Below are 22,809 nucleotides of genomic sequence, written 5' to 3' on the forward strand. Positions count from 1 at the left end.
TTATTTCAAACCAGTGTTGGGTCAAAAAGGGACAAGCAGAACCACTTGGTTGTCAAATAAGCCCATGTTGGGTTGCTTCAACCCAAATCCTGGGTCAAATTTTAACATTTTCTGGGTTCATCTAACCCAACTGATTGGGGTTGTTGCTTTTTGACCCAACACTGGTTTAAAAAAACAGAATGTATTCAAAGGTGAACAAATATTCTAGGTAACGTAAAAACTCCACACGCTTCTCAAAGCTCATTTCACTCTCAATCAATTCATTAAATCAAGTTTGATAACCCTGCATTTTCAGTGTAGGCTATTTTAAAGACCCACTGAAGTGCCTTGAAATGTGTTGCTTTCTTAAATATGTTGATGTAAATTTTACTGAAACAGGAAGTTAGGGTGGGACATACTGAGTGGCTCCTCCCCCTTTTAAAAACCCAATAGTGTTTAATTTACAGCAAAACCTGGGATCTGATGAGAAGCTTAACGCTGCCTTCACGTGCTCTCTGCATAATCTCTTATATGAGTTTCTGAGGTAAACATTTAACATGAATGCCCTCTGATGTCACGTTTCCCACTGGGAAGTGGGAATGCTTATATTGTATTGTAAATGTAATTTTTGGCAATGATCTGCTAGTCATTGAGAGAGAGCGAGAGAGAGAGAGAGAGAGAGAGGGGGGTAGATTTAAAATCTCTTTATTTAATCAAATAAGATTGTCTAAATAATAATAAAAACATTTGAACCCAAAACATTATCCCGACAACAAACAGCAGATGTTTATGAATTCCTCTACATTATTTGTAACACTATAAAAATCTAAATTAAAGCTAAAACAGATTTTCATTTCATTCTCCACTTCTGTTGAATGTATCTAAAACCTTGAATGGATATAATGTATTCTCAGAAAACTTTTCACCAAACATTCTCAAAAACATCTCAATAAGAAAACACAATCTGCCAGAAAGCATTGATAAATTGTTGCCCTCTGCAAATAAAAAAGACAAAAAGATTCAATTATTGATTGATTATAGAGAACGTGTCATTATTTCCAAAACAATGAAATGTGGAGTTTCTTGATAACCATGTTGTTTGTATGAAGTTCTAAAGTTGTCTGGAAGTATGCTGGAGATCCTTTAAGTCCCAGCTGAGACTCCCTGACAGGAAGATAAAGTCGTCTCTAATGATAATGGAGATGCTAATGTTGATTATAATTATATGTGTATTTTCTGTCAAAAAATAGGACCTCATGGGTGTGTTAGCGCTGTGCTATGTGTCTATGTATATTATTCTTTCATCCCCATAACCTCTCCTGTAATGACAGATAGAACATACTGAACGATGGCCTTTCACAATGTCATAGGAACGCATGTAAAATCATTGCCATTCACTCGTGTGTTTTTACCTCGTTCTGCAATAACACAGTCTTGTAGCGTCTCAGTAAACAGCAGCTACCCAGATGCTATTCCAGCACAGGGACTGCGTTGAGTCCCTCTATGTTTGCTTTGCTAAAAACACAAGCTGCTGTCTGCTGGAGCTCTGCCCTCCATGCTAACAGGGGAACCCAGTGAGAGATTTTCAGCAGAAATGCATTCGTACATTCGCACTAAATTGGATTCAGCAAACATATGGAAACGTGGAAGCTTCTGGATCTTATCCTCATCTTTCCTCTTTAGCGAGAGTGACAGGTTTTTAATGGAGGTTTAGGGGACAACAGTCTTTCTAACGCAGAATTCAAATAATTGTACTGAACTTAGAACAACTTGAAACAACAGTTTATGATGCAACAGTGTTATTGTTTCTTTAAAACAAAATAGCTTGATTATGACAAAAAAAAATTATTTTTAAAAAAATTATTTTACCCAATGTTGAGATCACAATTATTTAAAACAGGTACTCATTGACATTGAAACGAAGTTGATAAATCAATTATTAATTAATAACATGTTAATTTTACACTGAATTCAACTTAATAACAAATAAAAATAATTGGAAAAACAAAGCGTGAATGCATACATTTAAATTAATTATCCGAAAATCCATCCATCCATCCATTTTCTACCGCTTATCCGAACTACCTCGGGTCACGGGGAGCCTGCGCCTATCTCAGGAGTCATCGGGCATCAAGGCAGGATACACCCTGGATGGAGTGCCAACCCATCGCAGGGCACACACACTCACGCACTCACGCCCTACGGACAATTTTTTCCAGAGATGCCAATCAACCTACCATGCATGTCTTTGGACCAGGGGAGGAAACCGGAGTACCCGGAGGAAACCCCCGAGGCACGGGGAGAACATGCAAACTCCACACACACATGTCGGAAGCGGGAATCGAACCCCCATCCCTGGAGGTGTGAGGCAAACGTGCTAACCACTAAGCCTATCCGAAAATCAAATATGATTAATTCCACAACCCTAATATATATGTTGTGTTATATATTTTATTTATTTATTATATATAAATATGATACTATATTGCAGTTATATTCAATGTATAGTCTTGTCTGATTTCTTATTTTTTAGTTTTAAGTTTAAAGGTTACATTTAAGGTGAATCATCTAAGACAAAGTTGGAATCTTAGATCTCTATTACATCGACCAAGTTGTAAAATAACATCCTGACGTATCCTGAAATTTGCAATATGTTTAATAGTACAAGAAACTCTTTATTGTGAAAAGATTAAACAAAATGTTATTTCTTATTTCATGACCTCTCCATCAACAAGTATATACTGTTGTGTTAACAGACAAAATGCTAGTCTACCCTGCGGCACATCATGGTATATTTATGTTTTAAAAGTAAGAGTGATATAAAGTCATCTTTTAGCAACTCACCTCTGAAGGCCTACCTGAAGACGCTTTCGTCTGATGTTATTCTTGAAAGGACTCTCTTCTTTCACATCTATGTCACTCAGACAGAGTTTCACCTTCAACACCCCCACCTTAAATCTCCCCCAGTTTCCACATCCGGGTCCGTTCTTTCAGGAACGCTTTGATCCTGCTTTCTGAAACGGTTTGATATAGGAGAGGGGCGTCTGCACTGAAGGATGAGTGCGTGGCAGCTTTCTCTGTGAAATACATCTTTTATTTAGCTCAGCCCTGAGATAGCAGTTCTCTTCTCTATACCGCAGTGATAAATGTTCGACACAAGTTTCTACTGCCACCCACTCCCATTCGCTGTTAGCACGCATGCTAATCCATTTCCATACTACAAACTTCTCACAGTAATGCAGGAGGTGCCAAAAAAATTTAAATTGCAAAGCAAATCACGTATGTTGAGTAGAATTATTAAATGATATACATGACTTTTATTTAAAGGAACAGTTCACCTAAAAATGAAAATTCTGTTTTCGATTACATGCAAATCTGTATAAATTTCTTTGTTCTGATGAAGACAAAATAAGATATTTGGAGAATGTAGGCAAGCAAACAGATCTGGGGCACTTTTCCTACTATATGGTAGTCAATGGTGGCCAGTAACTGTTACAAGCATTGTTCCAAATATCTTTTCTGTGTTTATCAGAACAAAGAAAATTATACAGATTTGAATCAATATGAGGGTGATTAAAGCATTTCAGAATTTTCCTTATGGGTAAATATTTTACTTTAAGGGCATTTTCATGCAAAGGTCAACTTTACAATACAAAATGGTTTTCACCATACAGGTAGCTTAGATCACATCCAAAACATTTGCATATTTCCCTCCTCTCAAATAGAAAACATCTGTATAGACTCAAAATATACAAACAGTTATGGGTTAATATATAGTTAATACATTCTCTGATATTTACTGCAAATGTCACATCCATAACTCTGGAATTGTCCTTATCCAAATTTTTCTTAAAACGTTGTAACTTACATCATATTTTGTTTTGTTGATCAGATATTCGAGGCATACAGAACTTCCTGGACCAGACTTCTCAGCAGGGAATGGACGTGTCTCTCCAGAAGGTGGAATCCAATATCAATATGATGATTACTGGAATGTTCCGCACCATGAGGGTGGAAGAGCTCCATCGCTACAGAGACACGCTGCGGCGTGCTGTGCTGTTCATGAGCCCCGCCACCGCCAAAGCTTTTATTACCGAGGTACATTCAAACGCTCAGATGTGCTTCCACATGTAAAAGCACATATAAATACATATCACACTGTGTGTTCAATACAAAGAATTTCATTTCCACTAGTATTTTATAGCATTCCACAGATGTATAGTGGTTGTCAAGTTTAGCCAACAGGCATTCTGGCCTTCAATCTGTCAGTCCAAGCGCTATTTAACCAGCTCACATTATTCTGATCTGTAATGCTCACAGCAGCAGGCCTTTGATTCGATATGATGTTATGATAAATTCAGTATTTTTTGTGTTTTGTATTACAGTTAAAAAATGTTTTCCATTTCGACTCGACTTTCAGACCCTTTTTCTTATGGGTCATAGTAATTCATTCTGATTGAAAAAATGTCACTTGTTTTAATGGCCAATATTTGTAGGGAAGCCATTTAATGGCTTTAGTCTGTCTGATAACTCTCTCTGGGAATTAAACCATGAAGTATAGCTTAATCTCACATGCTATTCTCATTCGCCTTTAATTAAAAATATCCTGCGAAAAGCAATCAAAATCCAATTTTAGTGGAATGTAGAATAGGACAGGAACCATCAGTAGTGGTTGAGACTGCGGGCAGCTGTAATGACTCTCGGGTCCGGGGATAATAAGTTGGTCAGGGGAGCTCAGAGTCTTAAAGATACGCTCGTCAGGGAATCATCACAAGACATTTTAACGCAGCTTGTTGTTTTTGTTAATGGTATGGACTGAGGTGGCATTATTTTTGCGGGAAATGGTGGGTGCAGGGTCAAAAATAAACCAGAGCTTGGGGGCTAGTGCCACAGGAAACCATCAAACCTGTCTCGTTTAAAATGTGGGAGCAAAAATATTATATTATTACTATCATTTTTTTTTTTTTTAGTAAAATGTAATTTTAAGGCTTAATATCTATAAATATGAGTCCTTTATGGCTTTTTATTGAAAAGAACATTTGTCAGGAAATCGTATGGAGTTGTTTAGACGTGCCTGTACGAGTGTGTTGGTGCGCCGCGGCAAAATTACATCAGCGCGGAGTTGGACGGTTGTTTGGATTGGGTGCGCAAGGCCTCATTTTGCATGGTGTTGTGGAGGCCTTTTTTTCTAAATGCCTGCGCAATGTATCGGAAAACGAACATGCATTCTAACACCGTGTCTACACCGTACGCGACAGATGCGACGCGACACGACACAAGACATCAGAAACGCATTAGAACCCATTATTATTTTAGATACTGTCCACACTGGATGCGGCACGGCGAGACGCGACAAACCCATTAGAACTAGCAGATTGTCCTGTCGCATCGCTGACGTGTCCGGTGTAGACACGGTGTAATGATTCATCCACGCAGAACAATGCAGACTCTTTATCCAATGCGTTTTAAATAACATATGTGAAGTTTAATATTAAACAGCACCTCATGTGAAAAGTTTGGTGGACTGCTATTAATATTAGCATAGTTTTAACAGAAATATCATATAACTAATGTTCCTGTATTTTATTTTATTTCACATATATATATAAATATATATATATATATATAACCTGCTCTGTCTGGTTTGAAAAAGTGTTTGGATTGAAAAAAATTTTAAATATGTAATAATTCCTTAAGAAGAAACATTTCTTGATTTTTTAAAATTATTTTATAAACTTTATTTGAACCTTTTAGGACAACAAGAGACAAATAGACATTTCAATGCTGAGACTCTACTTAACTTTATATGTGTCTTGTTTTCAGGATTTTTGCGTATTTTCATAAGAGTGCAATTTAAGATTTCACCCACACACTTTTTTTAATTGACTATTTTTCTTACATTATGCAGAATTTTCACCTGTTTCTTGAATCTGTTTGTTGAACACCTGGTTAGGATATGCTTAGAGTGCGTAAACAGAGGGAAACGATGGATTGTTTGTAAACATTTCGCTCGCCGTTTGATAAATAAGAGTTAGACAGTTGTAGCCTCATTATTGGCCTTTGACTGCATGCGGTGAGTGTGCTCAGGTCTCTCTGCACCATGGGAGGAAAGACTATTAAACATCTGTTGTGAACGTTCATTACTGAGTCTGAGAACTGAGGCTGCTGCATTCCGGTTGTTCAGAAAGTGTCACATAAAGGCTGTGGATCTGGTTTATCTAAGCCTTTTGTCTGCACTATAAAGCTGATTTAAAGGCCAGTTCATTGGACAAGAGACATTCTGGGTATAGTTAGAGACAAATTGCCCCCATTAGAAGTCTTGCAGAATGCAGCTTTCTCTCCTGTGTTTTATAGTCAATAGTGAACATATTTTACATGGGCGTGTGTTTAATGATGACAAAATACAGGATTGCATTCTTGCAGCTATACGTAGTTATTGGTTCATTTGAAGCAACTTTTAGATTTCCTTGGATTCTCTTTTTCAGTATTTTTTTACAAGTAAACAAATTGAATGTTGATAATTCAGAAGTGGGGTTGATCATACCTTTGTGTTGTTAATAAAATGTTGTACCAACATATAAAAAAAAAGACAAAAGGAGGATCTTGCGCTACATTCCAACCACATTTAACACGATTTTAAGTTCTCAATCAATTCTATCCAAGAACAAGAAGCTCACTTCTTAAAGTTGGTTTCCTATGTCTCCAAAAAAGGATTAGGAAACACTGAAAAAGGTCAAATGTGACCGAAACTGTTGATTTTAAACATGCACTGAGCACTTTATTTTGCACCTTGTGAAAAATTAAGATTGCTTATATCTTGGCCTGTAATCCTTTTCTTGGAGACTTGGCAAACAACTTCGAGAAGTGAGATTCTTGCTCTTGGATAGAATTGAGTACCGAAGCATGATACAGTAGATATCCAAACCCCAAGTCAATACTATAATTTATAGTTTTTTCCACTGCTCAAAATGGTTTCCAGCAAACCACACCAGCCTGACAACTTAGCAAACCAGTTTCCACAGAGTATACTTTCAACATAGGCTTATTTCCTATAACTCATTGTAAACTGCCTTGCATCCATTCAACGGATGAGTAATATTACTCTTGCCACGTTCGCTAACATAACAAATCATTTCCTGGATCCTGTCCAGCACTGACAAAGCAAAAGCTTACATGCATCCAGTGGTCTGACAGACGAAGTCTGGACAGCAGGAGTGAAATGATGGAGTCAGATGGCAAATGGTGTTGTACGGGTGATGGGTCCCATGCCAGGCATTTAACAGGAAGAGGTCAGACTCAGAGTGGACGGACAGGATACGTGATGAGGGATGTCAGTAGGGCGAGAGGTGAGAGGCTGGACGAGGAGCTGTCTGTCTGTGTGATGTGTTTAGGGTCGATGTCCATCAGGCAGTGTGCTGACAGACTGTTATAGTATGGAGACAAACAGTCAACCCTAATGGACATATGAAGTATATTGTTTCGGAGAAAACATGATTGATTTATGTGGCCTTGTCGAGCTGTGTCACTGGCGAGCTATAGTTCTTCATTGCGTATGAACCTTATTGCCTATTGCGTGTCTTTGTAATACTTCAATGTGATTGGGCGTGTATCGTTGCGTTATATATCTTAATATGCGATATAAGCGATCACAATTCAGAAAGCCTCTCTCCCACTTTTTTTTATATATATGTTTTTTTTCTTTTCAATAACGGGATGTAAACATCACATTATAAAAAGAACATTCTATCCATTACAACATAAATATGTTGACATATTTCGCTGTCATGCTGCCCAGCTCGATGTTCGTTTTTTAATTTATTTGGCAAGCAGCTGTGCAACAAGGGATAATGCATGATACGAGACCGATCACCCTGTCAGGGTTTACTCCGTGATAATGACCAGCTGACTGCACTTCGTGCTTTACAGAATGGGATCGCGCACGGGTGTCGCATTGCCTGACTGACGCGTGCGAGATTTGAGCACATCCAGCTTTGTCAGATCATTTTCTTTTTGCTCTTACGAAGGAATATTACAATCTCCTTGTGCATTACAGATTTGACACACTCAGCATGTTCGTTCCACGGTCCGTTTTCTGGCTACAACAGCAGAATATTTATTTGCATTCGAAGCCGTCGGGCGCGGCAGCTGCTGTGTGCCATCAACCCGCGTGATTCACAGGCCTCGGTAACTCTTCAACGTCTGTGGTCACTTCAGCTCAAGGTTATAGTGTTGACTGATGGTGTACGCACACAGGGACACAAACACGCATGGACACACACACAAACGCGTGTGCACATGTGTTTAGACAGGCCGGTCTAACTAGCACCCAAGGTCACGCTCATAGAAGCAGACAAACACAGCGTGTGGACTCTGTTGGCTCTCGCTATGACCTTAAGAACTCTGATTGGATGAGAGGTAAACACTGGCAAATTAGAGATTATTGCATCTGTGTGGGCAAACTTGTGAAAAAAGAAAGAATAAAGGATAAAGAAAGACATTACAGAACGTGAAACTAAGGGCGAAGTTCATATCTGCTTTTGAAGTTTAACACGGATAATACAACAATTGCTCGCTCCAAAACAGTTGGTTTGGGGAAAGTTTCATAATCAGAGTTTAGAGGTAGTAACGTCATGTAAATGCCTTCGTACAGAGCCACAGGGTACTTGTTTCATTAGTGGGAGCTTTAATATTTGAAGAGTTAATTCAAGGTGACAATTCGGAAGTCGGCACTCCGCTGAGCTCTTATACTGATTGACGTGGGAGAAACTTTTCTGCTGTTCAGACAAATCCTTTCCACGGCGGCAGGAAACATAGAGGCCTTTTGAAATACATTATTTAAAATGGAGGAGATGATGAGTTCTCGGATTCATTGTGTGTGTTTTACAGTCAGCATGACATCACTAGTACCTGTGCAGTGAAGAAAGACATCCTGGTACAAAGGTCTTTGTGAGGAATTGTAATAACCAGTCATGACTTTTTGGAATGAAGCTAACTTTAATGCATGAGTGAGCATAGGTTTTGCTAAACCTGCTCATGTTTATATAATGATGTAAATTGTGTGACTTACTATGTATTTAAAATATTTCTTTATGTAGCTGATATTGGTTATTGATTAGAATAATGAAATATTAAGAATAGAGGATATTAATGTAGTTTCATAATGAGGTAGCTGCAGTGATGATGTATTTTTATAGGCCAACCTGGAAGTTACTGTGGCATCACACTTGTCCCTTGATACATTTTAGCAAAAAAATATGGTCTGTGATCAACAATAGTTGTCAACAATAACAATCTTCACAGAATAACACAACTTTTATGAATTTTGAAGCCTAAATTCAATAGGCAGAAATAACATAATAATTACTCATGCTTAAATTTTTAAAATGATAGTTCACCCAAAAATAAAAATTCTGTCATAATTAGCTCGATCTCTTGTCATTTTAAACCTGTGTGACTTTCTTTCTCCTGCAGACTACCAAAGAAGATATTTGGTATGTTGGTAACAAACAATGGCAGTGCCCATTGTCTTAAATTGATTTTGTTTCCAAACAATAGAAGTGAATGGGTTTTTGCAGAAAAATTGCAGAAGAAAGAAAGTAATAAAGTTTTGAAATGACAAGAGCATGAGTAATGATGACAGAATTTTCATTTTTTTGGAAAACTATGACTTTGAAAACATGTTCCTTGAATCACTCCTCCTCCATTTTTTGGAAATTGTGGCTATTACATAATTTTTTTACAATTACATCTGAAGTCCCATGTAACTTGTTAGTCACTAGTTAAAGCGACTAAACACACAGGGTGTCTGCCAATCTCATATTAATCTTGAGTACCTATAGAGTAGTATTTCATACGTTGTATCTTCGAATCTTTAGTTTGACCACATTTATAAAAGAAGATACAGCTGTACGATAACTTCCGAAATCATACGGCGCGTGCGGGGGGGGGGTAGTCTGAACTGAGCACATTGTCAAAAAAGGACAGACATCAGTTTCAGTCAACCTATGCGGTTCATGTCCGGCATCTTTTAGCGCAGGGACGGCTCCATATATCAGTTTCAAACGATCTCCAAATCCGGCGTTATATCCACCGTTTATATAACATTCATCACCCAAATGCAGTGAACAAACAAACACCTGAACTTTGCGAACATATGCTCTCTCTCTCTCTCTCTCTCTCTCACTCTCCATAACACAAGTGAAAGTGACATCTGCACATGCTCCTTCAACTTCCCTCCGGTGGCCGTGCCGAGTGCTTTTCCGAGAGAATTGTCCTATACGGGACTAAGATTTTTTTTACAGAAAAAAACTTTCCCAAACCTGTACTATCGCTTGGGGAGTGTATCGAGAACAGGAATACTACATAATACACCAAACTAGTTTTTTGACAAGTTGACCATGTTAAGCATGAGAAGACAGCACGTTTAACATTGTAAAGAAGTCAGAATGCATTACAGGTCATTGCAGCACCCCTTTAATGCTTTGAAAAATCAGGATTAATGTATAATACACCACAAAGGTTGTTTGTGCAATACAAAGGTTGCTGGTTCGATCCCAGCAGCCACCACCAGTGTGTCCTTGAGCAAGACACTTTACTCCATGTTGCTCCAGGGGGATTGTCCCTGTAATAAGTGCAATGTAAGTCGCTTTGGATAAAAGCGTCTGCCAAATGACTAAATGTAAATGTAAATGTAATTACAGATGTGTTTTATGTCATAGAAAAAAACACGAAAATATCTTAAGATTGTGTTAACCCTTAGACCTTATTAAAGACATTTAAACAAAAACTCATTTAAAAAAAAAAATCCGGCCATGACTGCAGCAGATACTTAGATATATAAATTTTCCTTTTAGAAAATGACCAGCAATTTCCTTTCCAAGCTTTCTTTGCATATTAAGCCGGGGCAGAAGACAATTAAAAATATTCCACGCTTAAAGGGATACTTCACCCAAAAATAAAAATACTGTCATCATTTACTCACCTTCGAATGTCTTTTTTCTGATGAACACGGAGAACGATATTTGGAAGAATGCTTATAACCAAACAGATTTACTCTCATAGTTGGACAAATTACTTTATAATATTTTTTGTTCTGTTGAACAGAAAAGAAGACATTTTGAAGAATGAAGGACACCACGCAGTTCTGGGGCACTTTTGACTACCATTGTATTTTTTCCAAAATCTGTCTGGTTATAAGCATTCTTCCAAATATCTTTCTAAGTGTTAATCAGAACAAAGAAATGTAAACGATTTGCACCAACTCAAAGGTGAGTAAATTATAACAAAATCTTTATTTTGGGGTTTAAGTATCCCTTTAAGTATCCCTTTAAATTAAATAAAATTGAGAACACCATAAATTCTCCTGAGCCATGAAAGAGCAACCATCGAGTAGTAACATTTTCATCATCATAGTCGTCATCATCATCATCAAAGTGTTTTAAACATCTATAATAGTGCACCCTGTTTATTTTACACAGCGCTTTGTTGTTATTGCATTAAAGCGAGTCCTTAAGAGGAATCTTGTGATGATTTGAGAGAAAAAAACATACTTTGCATAATGCTGAAGCAACAGTAAATCACGCAAGCATAAGAGACTTCGGTGGAGCAAAGTCATGCGTTTGTAACAGGACGGCTGGCAGCTTCTTATGTTATATGCTGAGATGATTGTTTGGAGACGGGGTGGATGCGCTGATTGACACGTCAGCTTTTTTCACTGGGGCGGATGGCCACGGCTGTCAGTCGGCAAACAGTTCGGCTCACATGATGGATTATTTATAACTCATGCGCCACCATCGCTCGCCACTTCCTTTGAGCTAGTCCTGTCCATTACATGGCCAATTACGCTCGGCTGGCCATTTTCTCATCTCAATCAAATTATCTCCACATTGTGTTTAATTTTAGTGGCGGAGAGCTCGGCTGTTTTTACATGGGGCTGCGGAAACAATAAATCATGCAGAGAGTCCTGTTGAATGGGCAAACAGGCTGATATAAAACAGGCTTCGGAAAACAGATAACACAGCTAGCGCTGGCTTTTTCCATTAAATTGGAATGAAGAAAGACGAATTAAATTACTCATGCTAGTTTTTCTCTTTAATTCACACATTTTCTAAAACTGGAAGCTCGCTAGTAAAACGTATGTAGTGGAAAGAAGTGTTTAAATGTAAATCCATAAATTTTCTGCTGACTTTCATAAAGCATATATATTGTATTTCTATTAATTTTTGCACAGTAAACAGAATTTTATTGATAATTGATTCACAGCGATGGTGTGAATTAATGGACTTCTAATGTTTAGATGCACCTTCAGCAACTTTTTTCCATTCAGTGATGGAAAGCGTTCCTCAAAAACTTCTGTATCATTCAGACCTCGCATCAGATTTGCATGTGGTTGCCTTGGGCCGTCTTATTTCAAAAGCATGCATTCGCATTTATTTATTTGCTATAAGTGCTGCAGGTCTCTCAAAGAGGAAGTTGTTGAATAGTGACACAGACATGTCCTGTGCTGATAAGCCTGCAGTAGGTGGATTTCCCCCCATAATCCCCTTCCGGCTGGAGGTCTCCATCATAGTTACGTTGTTGCTACCCATCAAGCTTTGCTTCTGCCACAGCAGCCAGGTGAAAACAGCACTCTGTAGAAGTGTTAGATGCTATCTGGGGACCTCCATCTTGTGGTGGATAAGGGGATGTTGTATTAAAGCGGTTCGGTCAGAAGCAGATGATGCTGGAGTTGGAGAAGCTTTTGGAGCCCTCCGAGATCAAACTGAACTATTGCTCTTCTTAAAGCTCTTGAATATTCCAAGTGTTGTTTTTGACTCGTGCAAGTGCACTCAGTTGCAACACAGGGAATAATGACACGTGAGGTGTGACAAGCGAGGTGTGACAAGAGTTGTGGTGTTTGCATGGTTACAGTTGTTAGAATTATTAGTTGATAACTGAGAGTCGAACACATTGGGACCGTAATGAGAAACTTGTTTCCCTAATGAAAAAGTGTTGCCATGGATGGAGGATATGAAAGTTTCTTCACACTGCAAGGTTGCGGATAATTTTTTCTCATAAATGTCCGTCCTGTGAGAACACAACTCCAAATAGAAAATGACAGCAAAACTCATTTCACCTCGAAGCAGAGCAACAGCACTGACAAGGGCACTGATGGTGGAGAGATTTCACAAAATTTCACCTTTGTGCTTTCACCACAAAGAGTGAAATCACAACCATAGCACCTCTATTAGAGCCCAGCCGTGCAAATTCTTGTGCAGAGGAAAATATTTGTTATACAGTATGTCAGCAACTTTCTTATGTGAAGACATCCCTGCAATAAAAATGTATGTACAGTATATATTTGCTAGTTTACGTTGATCTAGCTGGTCCTGTAAAGAGTTTAATGGTTGAGCAGTCAGGTTGAGCAGTCATACAGATTCATTTACAATATAGACCACATGACAAGCTGTAAAGACATGTCCTGAAGCACTGCAATTGTTTTATTTTTTTTTATTTTTTTTATCTAACATATCGCTGCTGTCCTTTTAAAAAACGAGTATCTCCATATTTCGTGATTTTCATTTTTTGACATAAATCATTATTATTAGTCAGCCTTTATGATTGTCACTGGATTTTGGAAATATTTAACTGATAAAAAATATGAAAAAGTGCTTATCAACTTTAACAACACAGTATTCAATCATTTATAAAGCACGGTGTTGTTAACATTTTCGGAAATTTTTTGAATTTGGACATCCAAGATTTCGGAAGTACAGTGAGAATTAATCTTAAATATTTTTATTTATTATGTTATGAATGTTCGTTGGTTTTATTTCATTAAATAGTTGTGCAGTATCAAAAAACTGAAACAGAAAGTTGTTCTTGACCAGCGTTGGTTAAGTCTTCCAGAGTGATCTATAACCATCTCTGACCTTTTTATATATTCTAGGTGGTTGTTCTAGGTGAAAGAAAAAAGTCATATTTATGTTCTGTCACCACACTTGTTACCCTCTCTTCTCAATGAAGATCAAACATGGTAATGGGGAAAAATTACTTCCATGTTGACCGTTACTGCTTCCTGCCTGCTGTCAACACATGAGCCTGCAAGGCAATTATTTGACTTCATTATAATTAGTTGATGTTAGGATCTAAAGCAAGAGTAAAACACTGTCACCTCGACAAAGACGGTGAAGACTGGTTTGCCGTTTCAGCAAGTCTCAAGATTGCAGAATCGTGATTTTACTGTATTAATCTTTCAAAACACAAGTGATCTCGTTCTGTAAGTACCCTGAAGCTCGCATTGTGTTTGCTGTGGCTTGCCCTTGAGACCAGAGCCCTGTTTATAAGTACGGTAAATCTGCGGTGTATTATAGTGAGATCAGGGCTGAATTAAACAGGCCAGTCTAGGTAATTAAGATGAAGGGCGTTGTAGGAGGCCCCTCTCAATCAATAAGCGTCATGTTCTCAATAGGAACACACTGTAGTTTTGTATATGACATAAATTATCCTATGGTGACACATTCAAAGATGAGGTAACACAAGCGTTTTTTGCCAATCTCATAATATCTAGAGTACCTATACAGTAGTATTGCATACTTCGTATCTCCGAAGAGTATTTAGTTTGATCAAATTTATAAAAGATACAGCTGTACGATTATTTCCAGAAAAACACAAGCTCCTGAAGGCGTGCACAATACATCAACATATTATCCCTGCATATGTGTTGATTCACTATAAGTTTGTGTGGTTTACCTTATGCATGATCGCGCCGATTGCCACCAAAACACAGATATATGACTTAGTTTGACTTACTGCGTGCGGTTTATGTCTGACATCATTTAGCGCTGATACTGCATCATCTATCAGTTTCAAACGATCTCCAAATCCAATGATATATCCACCGTTTATATAACATTCATCACCGAAATGCAGTGAGCAAACAAACACAACTAAACTTCCATCAGCCGAGTGAAGCGGCATTGATGGGTGTGCTCTTTTTCACACTGGCTGGTTGATGTGTGGACTTCCTCTTTCTCTCACGCTCGCGCATGGGCGTGCTCTTTTGCTCGCTGGATGATGTGTGCTTTTCTGGGAGAAATGTCCAATAAAAGACTAAGAATCCTTGTTATGAAACGGGAATCCATGTTCAAAAAAAAAAACTTTCCGAAAACAGTAAGAACCCTGGAGGGTGAATCGAGCACAGAAACACTACGTCATATATTCAACTCGTTTTTGGACATTCAACTTGTTTTTGGACATCTCAAGCATGAGAAAGCCAGTACGTTTAGCAGTGTGAAGAAGTCAGAATGCATGAAATAGCATGTGTTTGAAGGTAACAGGTGTCATTTTTGTGGCATTAGAGCAGGGAAATTGAATTGAAAAAAGAATGGCTGTTACATTAGATACAAAATAGTTGTATTAATGTATTATACATTATACATAATTGTTGTACTATTGTATTATTGCTCCTGTATGACATATTGCTGTATTCCTCCCTGACCTCTCTGTAAGTCACTGTGAATAAGAGGGTCTGCTAAATGACTAAATGTAAATGTAATAGTTTTTTCTCATAAGTTGCCTTTAAGGGTAATAGAAATGGATTTGAAACCTAAATTCCATTCCATTCCATTTTCTACCGCTTATCCGAACTACCTCGGGTCACGGGGAGCCTGCGCCTATCTCAGGAGTCATCGGGCATCAAGGCAGGATACACCCTGGATGGAGTGCCAACCCATCGCAGGGCACACGCACTCACTCATTCACTCACGCACTCACACCCTACGGACAATTTTTTCCAGAGATGCCAATCAACCTACCATGCATGTCTTTGGACCAGGGGAGGAAACCGGAGTACCCGGAGGAAACCCCCGAGGCACAGGGAGAACATGCAAACTCCACACACACAAGTCGGAAGCGGGAATTGAACCCCCAACCCTTGGAGGTGTGAGGCGAACGTGCTAACCACTAAGCCACCGTGCCCCCCACCTAAATTCCAATTTGGATATTGAAATAAAAGATTTAAACTTTCCCATTACGGCCTTGAAAGTTAAAATTTCAGTGCCACTACTGACACTAAATTAAATTGCAAAAGTAATGATTGTTTCAAAACAATTTCTTAAATGGCCTTCTGGGCTTTTGTATGTTTGGAAGCGATCATTGTTTTTGCAGTTCCAGTGGTGCGGGAATTACACATCCTGATACGTACAATGGGATAAACTGTTAGTTTTCAACCTCTTTTCATAACTAGCTCTGATACTTTTATGCAGCATATTACTTTCATTTTTCCCATGATTATGCGATTATGATTCATTGCGTACCCACATCCAATTTAAGTCTTTGCGTTATCACAGACGCAAGTGGCATAATTATAACCTGTGAACGAGCTGGAGTGGGTTTTCATATGTACGTTCACAAAAGTGTCTATTCACACTTGTGTTCTTTGAGCGTTGCAGTGCACATTCATCATTCAAACCTCCACTGCAGGAGCCTCACGCAGAAACCTCAGAGATGGTGCCGTGATAAGTGTGTTTCTGTGGCGTTATGTGCCGTGGAACGCCATGCTACAGCAGTGAGATGGGCCACCCTCCTGACAGCCGCCACACAGCGGATGAATTATACATGACTAAATCCACAGCTCAGACTGAGGCTGCCAGACATTAAAGCAAAATGGCAATTGTGACATGTAACAGTTTTGATGTATTTAAACCGTTCGTGCTCCAGCGAGTCTGAGCTAAGTATGTAACGTGCAGGATTTCGCTTTGAAGAATACAGCGCTGTTTGAGGAATTAATCATCACATGAAGCTACCGGCATTGGAGTATTCTTGCCCTCACGTGTGTCGTTCTGCGGCTAGTGAGAGCAAAAGCATTTTTTTGTAAGATCTTGTGTTGTCAACTTTAGCTAGAGCATCATAGATGAATAATATTTCAATCACTGTTAAATGATGCAGAGGTTGTGAGGAAAGTTAGCAGGTTGCTTTGATAATTTGGATTTTTTTAAGTTTGAATTTTTTATATGACAGGTTCTCGGAAATATATTGACGCTCCTTACATATTCTGAAGGTGTTTGCCCATTCTAAAGTTGCTGCCACATGCTGTCCTGGCTGGTTGTCAAGGTAACATTTTCTGGTTGCTAAGGTATTCTGAGTGGTTGTTAGTGCATTGCTCAATGGTTGGTGTTTTCTGGATGGATGCTTACTGACCCAAGTCAAAAGAACTTCTGAAATACCAAAAGTTACTATGATATACTGGTCCCTAGATATGATATTTTTTGGGTGTTTGGTCGGCCGGGATGAGAAAAGTAGGTCTTGTTGCTTACATAACTACAAAAGGTTAGGAATTTCTTCAATTCCCCAATTCTGAGCAACCACCCCTATTAATCCCAATGAGCTAACATTTTTTGCAAGCACGTCTGTGTCTACAATAATACTACCACAAAAAATACTAATAAAACAATTTAGACATTTATATCATTCAATCAGCGTCATTTAATCAATTTCATTGATTGTCTGCTTTAATTGACTGGAAAAGGAAAGGTGATACACACGGTAATGATTTTGTCATCATTTATAAACCCTCATTTATTTTCAAACCTGTATGATTTTCTTTATTTTGCACTGCACAAAATAAGATATTTTAAAGAATGTTAGTAACCAAACAACACTGGTCCCATTGGCATCCATTGTATGGATTATTATTTTTAGATGAATTGTATGGAAGCAAATAAGAGACATAATGTTTTGAAATTTAACAGCCTATGAATACTTGATTTTGAATTATTTTACTTTGGAAACCATGTATCTGAATTTATTTGTTTCGAATTTACCTCTATGAAATTTAAATATGAAAATTCTTGATTTCCAATTTAAAAACCTGAATTTAATGCTCACAAATTCAGATACAAAAAAGAATCAACTTACAGAATTTCAGATAAAATACATTCAGATTGATCAAATTTGATTGCTCTTATTTAGATCTCAAATTTCAAGTTAATATTTTTCAAAGAAAACATATGTCTAATTCGACTGCTCAAATTCAGATCTAAACATTTAAGTGAATTATTCACATGGTAACATCCGGGCTACCCAGGATAGGAAAAACAGTTGAGCCCAGTCTGCAATTGAACCGAATCATTGAACCGAACCATTGAACCGAACCAATGAACCGAACCGACGTCGGTCGAAAAATAATAATAATAATACTTCCCAAAAAATAATTAGCAACAACATACTTTTGTTCTGTAGAGTCTGATTGTACATAAACAGCAAACTTACCGGAGCGCCTTCGTTTTCCCTAGAAGTCATCTTCTTAACAGGTTTAGTATCCGTGCCTTGGCCTCTTCTTGGATCATGACAGACAGTCAGGTTGTCGTGCTCTGATAGGCCGCCCGACGTCGGTTCATTGGTTCGGTTCAATGGTTCGGTTCAATGATTCGGTTCAATTGCAGACTGGGCTCAACTGTTTTTCCTATCCTGGGTAGCCCGGATGTTACCATGTGAATATTTAACTTGAATTTTTCGATCTGAATTTGAGCAGTCGAATTAGACATATGTTTTCTTTGAAAAGTATTAACTTGAAATTTGAGATCTGAATAAGAGCAATCAAATTTGATCAATCTGAATGTATTTTATCTGAAATTCTGTAAGTTGTTTTTTTTTGTATCTGAATTTGTGAGCATTGAATTCAGGTTTTTAAATTGGAAAACAAGAATTTTCATATTTAAATTTCATAGAGGTAAATTCGAAACAAATAAATTCAGATACATGGTTTCCAAAGTAAAATAATTCAAAATCAAGTATTCATAGGCTGTTAAATTTCAAAACATTATGTCTCTTATTTGCTTCCATAGAATTGTCCCTTTAAGAGCACTTGCGTATTAATGGCCAAAGCTAACAACTATGAACTACAAAACTCATTGTTTTGTGACAAATTTTCACTAAGCGAGACCTTATTAATTATTTTACTTTGTAAGTTGTTGCTGACAAAACTAAAAGGATCCTGTTCAAACTATTCCTTAATTCCTTCACAAGATGTGATAAAACATTATAAGAGCATTGAAGTTAGTAATAAACGGTTAAATCATGAAACGTCAAAGTTCTTTGTGGAAAGTATGAAGGTCTTGTTCGGATCAGATGGGTCAGTCAGGAGGTAAGGAGAGGTGGTGCGGAGGAATCTTTGAGCGCTTGCTGGATGTCACAGGTCACGTCTAATTCTGGTCATCTCTCCCTCCGGCTCTCTTTAATGAATGCACACCACCTTACCTTCCACTCGCAGGGCTCAGAAAGGTGGAAAATATGAGATAATAACAATAATCATTATTCTATGAAAGCACCCGGTTGAAGGACAGTGCTTTCACTGTGTAATTTGAAGAACTTGGTTGTATTCGAAAGTGGGTTAGACCTCGAATGTCTCTCCTTGAGGACTCTCTTATTTGTGAATTGTTAGACGCAGGATGCAGCCATACAGATTTATTAAAAAGCGAGGAAAAGGGAAGATTGTAAGGACTTGAAAGAGATGTATGATTGTTTTTAAGTGTTGCTCCTTTAATGAGGTCTTACATTACTGCTGGTGGAGATGTCGAGTGTGGAGATGACAGTTCATCGAGTGGGGCACTCCCATGACCCATCTCTCTAATTCCCAGAAAAGAGAAGATTTACAGGTGACAAAGACGATAAAGAGTCTATGTGAGATTATGGCTTTGATCTCACAGGTGCGAAGTTGCTCTCAGGCTGGGCTTTCAGCATGCGAATAGACAGGTTGGCAACATAATATGATGTCATTGTCTAGGGCAGAGTCCTGATTTATTTTGTAAGTCAAAGTAAAGTTTCTTTGGTAGGAGCAAATAATACTTGTTAAATGTACTGTATAAAGGACAGCAAACTTTGAATTTTATAATTTTTATGACGAAAGGTCGAAAGACGAAAGAGGAAATTTCTTGAATGTGTGATGTTTAAAGCCTATGTTCATCAAAGGTGTTGTTGCAGCATGAATTCACAGGTCAGATGTCGCTGGATGTGAGTGGAAGATGAATTTCCTTTACATAAGCTTTCTCTTCCATTTGCGTTTGTTATTCAGATTCTCAGGCATTCATTTAGGCAGCTTTCTTCAGTGTCCTTCTCTCTGTTTCTTTAGGAACATCAGAGACGTATTTGTTTAATTTTAGAGCCTGATGTAGTGAATGGTAAGACTCTTAAACTTGGATAGACTTGGATTTTGTGAAATCAAGCATTGCGTGCTTGTCCTGGGCATTGTATTCTCTACTGTAACACATTTAAACCATTACCAGAATTAAACAGACAGCACACCTTTTATCATCAACTCACTGCATATTCAATCGGGGAAAAAATAACAGTTTGTATGCGGTCATTCGAATATTTAGCCTTTTGTTTAATGCGATCAGCCTGTCTAACAGCCTTTAACTTTTTCCTGGCATCACAAGCCCTAGAGGTTTGTCTTCTGGAAGTTAAGCTTTAATTAGACGAAACCATCTGTTTCTGAATCAGGTAGCAAGAAAAAACCTGAATCAATCTGACATGTATTTTTACATGTTTACAATATTTTATTATTACATGCAAAACACATCAATCATTAATATATAGCCTATTATTCTATTAACTTCATTTGACTTTTTCAGAAGGAACATTTGCGTCTAATATTGATACAGTGAAAATCTAATGTCCACTATGCATAATAAGTAAGCATTTTTACATTTGTTTTGTATCTGCTAAATTTACAAACATTAGTTACCACACGCTGAAGAGCTGTATCTGTCAACCCACCCACCATCAGGCATGTTAGGCATGCATGTTGATGGGATATTTTATGCCACCTGTCTTTTTTGTAATTATAAAGTTTTATTAGGTGTTTGTGGAAGATTAAAACACTATTAGCGCCGCCGCACCAGCCGTCAGATTCCCCAGCTGTTCCTTTTGTTTATGAACAAAATGTTTTATGACACCCACATTTAGTCACCTACACAATCATGGTTAATGTATTCAGTGCTGGTACAGTGGGCACTGGTGAAGGGTATGGAGTATTTTTCTTATGATGTAGGTGTGAAGAGGGAGAGAGAGCCGGAGATAAGACACAATGGGAAGAAGGGTCTTTTGAAATGCATATTACGATAGAGAATAGATTTGTTTTTCTCACTGAGTTTTGACTGAAGTTCTGCAGTGATGGAGCCCCGATGGATCTGAAGTCGTAATTGTACATTTTCTGTTTTCATTTTTGTAAAATGGATTTCAATCTGGTAAAATGCGTATAACAGATCTAAGAATATACAATATAGCCTGATAAATGGCACAAGGAATGGGGGGACATGTAAAACTTATTAGGAGGATGAGAAATGCAGTTCTGTGGAACTCTACGGCTTTCTGCAAAGTTCCTTTAGGGTCTTGTGATGAGTGATTAACTTTTCTGTCGAGTATGCTAATGCATTGAGCACATGCAACCTGAAAATGAAACTGAATTAAAATTAAACCGAAGCAAATCTTATTTCAGAAGTAACAGTCAAACGTGGAAGAGTTAGTGTTCTAACAATATTTCAAAATAGTTTCTAATTATTTCAATCTCTGTCTTTTTCTTTCTCTCTAGGTGGTGGAAACTAATCTTGTGGCTTTCGATTGCCACTGGATCATCATAAATGAGGTGGGTTCTTGCTAGTGAATTTGTTAGAAATATAGTTAATTCTTCACACAGAACTCAACATTTTTTAAATAGAATAATCTAACATGTATTTGTGTAAGTGACGCTTTCTTAACACTCTGATCCAGGCGGCCGGATAATGACGAAATTACAATTCAATGATTTAAATTAGTCTTGGCGAGAGTGGGAAGAGCTTTCTATAAATAATTCAATGGTACCCATAACGAATAAAACATTTTGCGAAATGTTCTTCTGACAAGTAGAGAGGACAGTGAAGATATACAGATCAAGATTACCTTGAGGGTATCCTCTTCTCTCCGAATTACAGCCGTTACAACAACTGCAGTCATTCTTTAACCTCTTTTGATCTCTCCGCTTTTAATTAAAAGGGTTTTAATGTATGAGAAGCAGATCTTTTTCACGTTTTAAAATATAAGCGGTAAGTGTGCTACTAAACCATAATGTACTGGTGAGGAGATTTCTTATTATAGCTAATATGCAAGTCTTTAAAAAAGCTGCTTATTCCATGAGGTACATGTAGCAGTTATTGCTTTATGCCAAATAAACTGTTATGAGTCTGTAGAACATCCCAAAAATCCCAATGTTAGGAAAGCATGTAAGGGGGTCAAACGATTAATCGTGATTAATCTCATCCATAATAAAAGTTTGTGTTTGCATAATGTATGTCTGTGTATATTAAACGCATACATCTACAGTATATATATTTAGGAAATATTTACTTACAATTATTTATATTTACCAGTTATTTATAAATATATAATATAAATTTATATATAAATATAAATGTTTATTAATTTTAATATTTATATTGTTCTGTATGCAAACACACATTTTTTCCTGAATGCGATTAATCATGATTAAGCCTGCAAGATTAGAATAGAAAGTTTGAGCTAAACAAGGTCCCTTTTTGTGAAGGATGGGACATTACAGTTCTACCAATGTGTAAGCATTGTGTCTCATTTGACATGCTGTGAGTATACAACCACAGCCGCAAAAAATGCCTTTTTAATTCTATGGGTCAGAAAGATGGGTAATGGTCATGAAAAACTAAATTATGACTGCATTTGACAGAAACCACCTTGACTAACATTATAAACGGACCCCAAGTATAAAAATATGATGTGTCTCTGCAAGAATCTTTCAACACCTCAAAAATATCCTTCAGCCCAATTATCTTGGTTTTATCATTT

General features: G+C 37.6%; 1 protein-coding gene across 4 annotated transcripts in view; it reads left to right on the top strand.

Moving 5' to 3' along the window:
* The window catches only part of grid2 (glutamate receptor, ionotropic, delta 2), a 319,512-nt gene that overhangs the window by 188,287 nt on the left and 108,416 nt on the right, over window positions 1-22,809 (top strand). For all 4 annotated transcript variants that reach the window (XR_008909529.1, XR_008909530.1, XM_056773228.1 and 1 more), the window contains exons 4-5: window positions 3,872-4,077; window positions 21,548-21,601. Coding sequence is in view for 2 of the 4 variants with exons in the window: in XM_056773228.1 (XP_056629206.1) it covers window positions 3,872-4,077; window positions 21,548-21,601 (260 nt within the window). In the remaining 2 variants the exon portion in view is untranslated. The remainder of the gene's footprint in view (window positions 1-3,871; window positions 4,078-21,547; window positions 21,602-22,809) is intronic.

The sequence above is a fragment of the Triplophysa dalaica genome, chromosome 18 (assembly GCF_015846415.1).
Source record: "Triplophysa dalaica isolate WHDGS20190420 chromosome 18, ASM1584641v1, whole genome shotgun sequence".
NCBI lineage: Eukaryota > Metazoa > Chordata > Actinopteri > Cypriniformes > Nemacheilidae > Triplophysa > Triplophysa dalaica.